At 51.0% G+C, this 8365-nt stretch overlaps 1 protein-coding gene across 1 annotated transcript; it reads right to left on the bottom strand.

The window, feature by feature from the left end:
- Positions 1 to 1503: 1503 nt before the first annotated feature.
- LOC117042680 (zinc finger and SCAN domain-containing protein 30-like) lies at positions 1504 to 8161 on the bottom strand. The gene is made up of 3 exons (XM_033142276.1): positions 7262 to 8161; positions 5009 to 5135; positions 1504 to 2702 (listed from the first exon to the last, which is right to left on the bottom strand). The coding sequence occupies exons 1-3, from the start codon at positions 8057 to 8059 to the stop codon at positions 1723 to 1725; spliced, it is 1905 nt and encodes a 634-aa protein (XP_032998167.1). The 5' UTR covers positions 8060 to 8161; the 3' UTR covers positions 1504 to 1722.
- Positions 8162 to 8365: the final 204 nt, after the last annotated feature.

The following is an 8365-nucleotide window of genomic DNA, read 5'->3' on the forward strand; positions in this document are numbered from 1 at the left end:
GCATTCAGGATCACATGAAATGACTTTTCGGAGCAATGCTATGATTCGTATACATGTTTAGTGTTAAGAACCGGCAGCCGGGAGACTCAGGTGCCACCTGCCCTATACAGTGGTACCTTGGTTTACGAACTTAAGAGCCCTGTTGGATTACGCCAAAGATCCACCCAGTCCTACTGTGGCCAAACAAGTGCCTTTGGGAAGACCAGAAGCAGCAGCCCTTCCTCGCTGTACCCCTCCTGCCCTCAACTGCTGGTTTTTAGAGGTAGACTGCTTTTGGACCTGGAGGCTCACGGCTCACGAAAGCTCTCTTGCCCCCCCAAATTTCTCTCTAGCCAGAGCAGAAGAATCTTGCCAGCTTAGACCAAAGGGCCCATCAGTCCCTGAAGTGGCCAACTGGACATTCCAGGAAGCGAACAAGCGCTGCCTTTTGCTTCCGAGTCGCAGGAAAAGGAGGAGTGCACGCCAACACCTTATTTACACATTTACGGGTTGCAACTCTCCCTTAAGAACAGGGCTCACCAAGCCCAGGAGAACCTGAGTGTTAAACCTTTTGGACTCATTTCCAGATCTGTCCCTAAGAAACCCATTTGGCATCTTTGGGAAGCTCACCAAGCCGGGCGGGAAAGCAGAAACGCCACCTCCCCACCCCCAGGGGTTTGTCTCCAGCACCTGGTATACTGCAACTGAAAATGGAGGTTCCGCATTTCGCATTCATCGGCAGATCTGACCTCTGTGAATCCATCTGATCTTTTTCATTCTTTTTTAAAAACCACCTAAGCCGGCGGCTGCCGTCACCGCCTCTTTTCGGCAGCTGGTTCCGTTACAAGTTCACTATTTCCTGCGTGAAGGTGTCTCCTTTTTTTTGCCAGTCCTGAACCTATCGGGATTGCCTTTAAAGTAAGGTTTTAATTCCAGGATCCTCCTTTTCTTTCTGTCCTTCCAATCTGAATGTTTGTTTTGGTATAGAGTAGTGTCTGCTTTGCCTACATAAGATTGCATGCCTGCTTGGGGCAGGGCCTTTTCTGCGTTCTGCACACTGCCTAGGCTTTTATGTGCTCGGCAAATAATTTATTAGGGTTCTGCTTTACACCTGCTCCGTCTTGCTTGGTGGTGTTGACTTAACTGGCAGCAGCTCTCAAACGGGGTGTGGGTAGGTGTCTTTCCTACATCACTTGCTAACAGATCACACTTTGAAATTGAACCTCATTATCATGGGGAAAATTGAGCAGTGTTTCTCCCGCTCTCCACCATCTTTATAAAACGAGTCCGCTCAGCGAGGCATGTGCTTTATTTATATTCTCTGCTCCTCAGGAAAGCAAATGCGGCTAATTTTTCCAAGAGCAGCGAGGCTTCAGCGGCCCTCCCCCTTGCCCCCCGCTCCAGCCTACCCTCAAATAATCTCTCGCCTCTCGCAAACTTCACAATCAGCAGCTGGCCTGCACCATTTCCGGTTGCAGCTAGAGGATGGAATGCTTGGCTGCTCCTCTCTCTCTCAATTCTTGCACATAAGAAACCTAGCATGTCAGGGGAAAGGCCCTGAGATGCTAGCTTTCTATGCACGGGGTGACGATCTTAAAAAATAATAGTACGGCGAGAGCATTCAAAGACAAAGCTTCCCACCTGCGGCCTGATCCTTGGTACAGCCCCGTTGAGAGACACGTCCCGCGATGGTCCTCCTGCCGATCGTGCGCTTCTGCTCTGGGGAAGTCTTCCGAGAGCATCTCAGAGCACGGGCAAAGCCTCCTGCCCCAGGTGCATCCTCTGGTGCTTCACAAAGTACGAGCTGGTGGTGAAGCTCTTCCCGCAGAAGTTGCACTTGTAGGGCTTCTCCCCGGTGTGGGTCCGTTTGTGGAGCACGAGGTGCGCCTTGCAGCTGAAGCCCTTGCCGCAGGCGGTGCAGGTGTAGGGCTTCTCCCCCGTGTGAGTCCTCTCGTGGTAGAGGAGGGCGGAGCGCTGGCGGAAGCTCTTCTCGCACGTGGAGCACTTGTAGGGCCTCTCGCCCGTGTGGATCCACTTGTGCTTGACCAGGTCCGAGCTGCGGTGGAAGCTGCCGCCGCAGTCGGAGCACTTGTAGGGCTTCTCGCCCGTGTGGATCCTCTCGTGCTTCACCAGGTCCGACCTCTGGTGGAAGCTCCGGCCGCAGTAGGAGCACGTGTGGGGCTTGTCGCCCGTGTGGAAGCGCTCGTGCACGATCAGCTTGGACCTCTGGCTGAAGCACTTCTCGCACGTGGCGCACTTGAAGGGCTTCTCGCCCGTGTGGATCCTCTCGTGCCGGGAGACGTCTGAGCTGCGGTTGAAGCTCTTCCCGCAGAACGAGCACTTGTAGGGCCAGTCGCCCGTGTGCAAGCGCTCGTGGGCAATGAGCTTCGCCACCTGGCAGAAGCTCTTCTCGCACACGGAGCACTTGTAGGGGTTGGTCCCCGGCGGGAAGCCCTCCGGCCCGAGGAACCCCGAGCTGGGGTTGAAACTCCCCCCGCAGTTGGAGCACAGTGACTGCTTCTCTCCCGGGGAGCTCCCTTCCACGGTGGTTCCTTCCGGGCCGTTCTCGTGATGCCCCTGGGGCCCGCTCTGACCCTTGTAGCTCTCCTCCATCTCACGGAAATGGCCAGCGGCTTCTGCCCCGTCTGCCAAGAGCCCGTGAGATTCTGCACCCTGAAGGGTTTTCCACCTGTTCGCCTCATTCTCATTTACTTGCCCTTCATCTGTTGGAAGAAAAAAAGGGAATTTAGGTTTGTGTACCCTGCAGAAAGCAGGAATTGTAGGGGGTTGGACTAGATGTCCTTCGGGGTCTGACAGGAGCGAGTCAGCAGTAAATCTCGCTTTCAGGCTGAGGGAGTCAGCGTTTGTCCACAGACAGCATTCTGGGACGTGGCTAGCATGACTAAACCGCTTCTGGAGCAATGGAACATTGTGACGGAAGCCAGAGCACATGGAAATGCTGTTTACCTCCCTGCCGCACTGGTACCTATTTATCTACTCGCACTAGCATGCTTTCAAACTCCTAGGTTGGCAGAAGCTGGTACAGGAAAACGAGAGCTCACCCATTTGAACCGCCGACCTTCTAATCAGCAAGCCCAAGAGGCTCAGTGGTTTAGAGCACAACGCCACCCGCATCCCTATATTAGTAAAATCCTTTATTAGCAAAACAGGATCCGCACATGAGCGTCAGGCCTAATGAGCACAGCAACTCAGGTCTTGACCCCATGAAGCAGTTGCTGAGGCTGAAGGTCCGTGCCTCCTCTCCAGGGTTTTCTCTAAGCGATCGGAGACTGTGCCTGCCTTTGCTCCTCCTGCTTCATGCCTCACCTGGTTCTGGGAGACCAGGGGGAAGGGAAGCTTTTTGTAGTAGGAGGGGGAGGCACCTGTGACCCTCCACCAGCCTGGCCCATCACTGCCACTTGGCCTCCCTCTTCCTCCAGTTCAGCTTCTGCCTCTGATTCTGGGCTTCTCTGTGCCACAGACTCTCCCCACTCACTAAGCCCTGTTACCCTTTTAGGGGAGCACTGAATTTGGGCACTGCACAGGGTGCCGCTGAAATCTGAGAACCCAGCGTCCATCACTGGGTGCAGCGAGGTCTAAATCCAATGGTTTCTCATGGCAGTGTGGAGATCTGCTTCTTCTTAAGGGTCAAGGTCTGGGCAGGGCTAATCCCCGACAGGCATGAACGATGTACAAATGGGAAAAGCATGCCCATCTGAACCCCTCGAAGTGTTTGCTCCAAAATAAACATACAACCCACCCGCACGTTTGGTATAAACCAGGTCTCAAGACTCCTGAGTTTTGACACACACCGATGCAGCTGCTGGGTTAGCTCAGTCGGCAGAGCCTGAGACTCTTCATCCCGGGGTCATGGGTTCGAGTCCCATGTTGTGCAAAAGATTCCTGCATCACTAGTAGATGGCCCTTGAGGACCCTTAGAATCATAGAATCATAGAGTTGGAAGAGACCACAAGGGCCATCCAATCCAACCCCCTGCCAAGCAGGAAACACCATCAAAGCATTCCTGACAGATGGCTGTCAAGCCTCTGCTTAAAGACCTCCAAAGAAGGAGACTCCACCACACTCCTTGGCAGCAAATTCCACTGTCGAACAGCTCTCACTGTCAGGAAGTTCTTCCTAATGTTTAGGTGGAATCTTCTTTCTTGTAGTTTGAATCCATTGCCCCGTGTCCGCTTCTCAGTCGCAGCAGAAAACAACCTTTCACCCTCCTCTATATGACATCCTTTTTTATATTTGAACATGGCTATCATATCACCCCTTAACCTTCTCTTCTCCAGGCTAAACATACCCAGCTCCCTAAGCCATTCCTCATAAGGCATCGTTTCCAGGCCTTTGACCGTTTTGGTTGCCCTCCTCTGGACACGTTCCAGCTTGTCAGTATCCTTCTTAAACTGTGGTGCCCAGAACTGGACACAGTATTCCAGGTGAGGTCTGACCAGAGTGGAATACAGTGGTACTATTACTTCCCTTGATCTAGATGCTATAATCCTATTGATGCAGCCCAGAATTACATTGGCTTTTTTAGCTTCTGCATCACCCTGTTGACTCATGTCAAGTTTATGGTCTACCAAGACTCCTAGATCTTTTTCACATGTACTGCTCTCAAGCCAGGTGTCACCCCTCCTGTATTTGTGCCTTTCATATTTTTTTTGCCCAAGTGTAGTACTTTACATTTCTCCCTGTTAATATTATCTTGTTTGCTTTGGCCCAGTTGTCTAATCTGTTAAGGTCATTTTGAAGTGTGATCCTGTCCTTCTGACTCTACAAATCTACATGGCAGGAATGGCTTAACAGTGGCACTTCAGATGGCCAGGGATTACGGAAACTGTAGTCCAACAATGCCTGGAAGACATTGGGTTCCTCATTCCTGGACTCCAGCTCCTATCAGCCCCCAGCCAGCCTGGCTGTTGTTCAGGGATGACGGGAGCTGTGTTCCAGCAACACCTGACACGCTACAGGTGAGCCACCTTTCTCTAAGGAAAGCTCCTCGGTCAGAAGAATCCCTTACCCACAGAGTGGCCATCTTCTTCGACTTCCTCCTTGACGGGCCTCCCAAGCTGCCTTTCTGCGCTCCTGCTTGCCGCATGCTCAGCGTCGGGGAAATTTACGGTCACCACACGGAACATCCCTGGGCCCTGAAAACAGCAGCAAGCATTTTATTTTGCTTTGTCAATATCGTTATTACTGGTATTTAGTGAATTTATACCCTGCCCTAACTCCCCAGATGGAGCCCAGATTGGGGGGGGGGGGAGTGCCTGGAATGAGCAAGTGGCCGAATTATTCCCAGGCCATCGCTGCCTCTTGTGGCACCAAATTCACTGTGTGAAGAAGGACTTGCTTTTGCCAGCAATGAATCTTCAGACGTTCAACTTCTTCTAGTGCTACATGGGGGGGGGGAATGTCTCCCCACCCTCATTCTTCACACCCTGAATAAATTTTTACACCTTTATACTATGTCACCTCTTCGTCGCCTTTTCTCCTAACCCCAAATCCCCAAATGTTGTACTCTTTCCTCAAAATCCTCTTTCCTCCATCGCTTTCACCATTTCAGTTGCCCTATTCTGGACCTGCAATATCCTTTTTGAGGCGAGGGCAACTGTGTACGGTATTCCAAACATGGCCACGCCACAGATTTGTTGAACCGTGCTATGAGAGCGGCAGTTTTATTTTCAATTTCTCCTAATGATCCCTTACATGTAATTTGCCTTTCTCCACAGCTGCCACACACTTCATTGAGCTATTTACCGCGACCTCAAGGTTTTGTTCCTGGTCAGTAACCTTATTTTTTTGTAATTTTAAGTTGCGTTAAAAGGTTTCTAATGTTGTGCAACGTTGTGTTTTAATATTAATGTTGTGTTTTATTTGTTAAGCCACCCTGGGACCTTAAGGAGAGGGGCAGTTAATAAATTGGAAGAAGAAGAAGAAGAAGAAGAAGAAGAAGAAGAAGAAGAAGAAGAAGAAGAAGAAGAAGAAGAAGAAATAATAATAATAATAATAATAATAATAATAATAATAATAATAATAATACTGGTTTGGCCCAATGTGTATACAGTGGTACCTCTGGTTATGAAATTAATTCGTTCCGGAGGTCCGTTCTTAACCTGAAACCGTTCTTAACCTGAGGTACCACTTTAGCTAATGGGGCCTCCTGCTGCGGCCGTCGTGCGATTTCTGTTCTCATCCTGAGGTAAAGTTCTTAACCCGAGGTACCACTTCTGGGTTAGCGGAGTTTGTAATCTGAAGTGTTTGTAACCCGAGGTACCACTGTATATTGTTTGCACTGCATTGCTTTTGCCATTTTACCGCCCATTCACTCAGTTTGGAGAGATCCTTTCAGACAACTACACGACCACTAATACTTTTGTTTTCTGCTCCTTGGTTGCAATTTTAAAACTTGTATTTGTGCTGTGGTTTGATTCCCTATGACTCCAGGGTCTATGGTTTGCTGTAACTTTATGTCATATATTTCATATTTTATGTTTTCATGGGCTTATAGCCGCAATAAATTTGAATTTGAATTTCAGACATCTTCACAATAATCCCTTTTTGTTCTCGTTGCCATGAGCAATTTAGTACAATCAGAAACCATGGTCACCTTGAGGCCCACAGCTAACTCTAAACCATTTATTAACAATTTAACTATTATTTTTAAATTAACTTTGGGGAGCAAAATGTCTTAGGGTGGTCCTGCTTCTGACACAAGACTGCACTTCAGCAGTTATGGCTTCCCTCAAAGGATAACCGTAGTTTGTTCGTTGTTGTCATTTAGCCGCTTTACTCGTGGAAACGGCTCGGTGACTTGCAGGCGCAATAGAAATGCTAACATCAATTACGATAAACACAACCAAACCCACATCTGCACAAGTAAAAGACAGGTCTTACAAATCCTACCCCACTAAAGAAGGCCACAAATACTTAAAAACCTTTCAAACCAAGGGACTGAGGTAAAACGGAAAGTTTTCGCCCAGTGCTTTAAAATAGAAAACGACAACCAGAGTTTCTTAAGGGTGCCGAGAGTTGTTAGGAGACGCACACACACAAAACAACAAATCCCAGAGCGGCTTAATCCCTTTTCCCAGAGAACTTTGGGAATTGTAGCTCTGTGAGGGGAATAGGATCGCCTAACAGCTCTCAGCACCCTTAACAAACTACAGTTCCCAGGGTGCTTGCTGAAAGAAGCCACAATGATTCGAGTGGTATAAGGGTGCTTTGAATGTATTGTGCAGATGTGCCCCGCACATCTGGAAGCGGATCTTCTCACCTTCTGGTCCTGCCCGCCCCCCTCCTCCTGGTGCCTCTGCAGGAAATCCTCTGCCAGGGCCACCGCCTGGGAGCAATTGTGAGGGCGGCATTCCTTGACCCAGCCCTCCATCTCCGGGGGCAGGACAGTCAGAAACTGCTCCAGCACCAGCAGCTCCAAGATCTGCTCCTTGGTGTGCCTCTCCGGCTTCAGCCACTGCTGGCAGAGGTCCCAGAGGCGGCTGCAGACCTGGCGGGGGCCCTCGGCCTCCTGGTAGTGGAACTGCCGGAAGTGCTGCCGGTTTGTCTCGGCGCCGGCGGAGTCATCAACGCTCTCCATCTCCTCCTTCACTTTCTTCCGATCTCGATCGGCCGGCGGCCCCGTCCCGTCAAAGCTGGGCGACGGGACAAAGTGTCCTTCCGCGGGCCGGTGGCTGGTTGTGGGTCCCCCATCAAAATGCGCCACCGGTGCCTTCATGTCCCCCCACGAGGCGGTGCCCGGAAGCTGTCGGGTCCCCCATCCCGCGCGAGGAGACTGCACGCCCCCCAGAAACTCCTGCCATTGTGCCTCCCACTGCTGTGACGACATCCCATCCTCTGGTTCTTGCTTGATGTGTTGTGGTCCTCTCCATCTCAGGCCTTGCCTGTCGGACCCCATCTGGGCGGCACTGGGGCTTGCACCCTGCCCCTCCAATTCCACCTCTTGCTTCAAGTCCACCGGCTCCGCGTCTTCCATTTTCAGCGCTAAATTTGCCCCTTGTTCGAGCCCAGCCCGGAACTGCAGATCCAGAGGCAACGCCTCTCTCTGTTGGGCTGCCATTTTGTCTCGCTACAGATGTTTTCTCCTCCTTCTGCCCTCGGCTGAGACGGAAGAGCAAAGGCCTAGGCTTTGGGGCCTGCAGTTACATCGCGGTGAAACGGGCCGTTCCCCAGGGCGTACGAGGCGAATTTTTATTGTTCCGTCTCGGGAGAGATGCAGGTCATACAGAAGCAGCTGGCATTTTCTCCCTGAAGGAAGGAAACGCAAACGGGTGTCAGAGAGACAGGTGAAGGTACCTGGCGGAGTGCCAGTCAAGTCCTCAAGAGACCCGGGTTCAAATCCTCACTCAGCCATGAAGCTCGCTGG

This window comes from Lacerta agilis, chromosome 2 (assembly GCF_009819535.1).
Source record: "Lacerta agilis isolate rLacAgi1 chromosome 2, rLacAgi1.pri, whole genome shotgun sequence".
Classification (NCBI taxonomy): Eukaryota; Metazoa; Chordata; class Lepidosauria; order Squamata; family Lacertidae; genus Lacerta; species Lacerta agilis.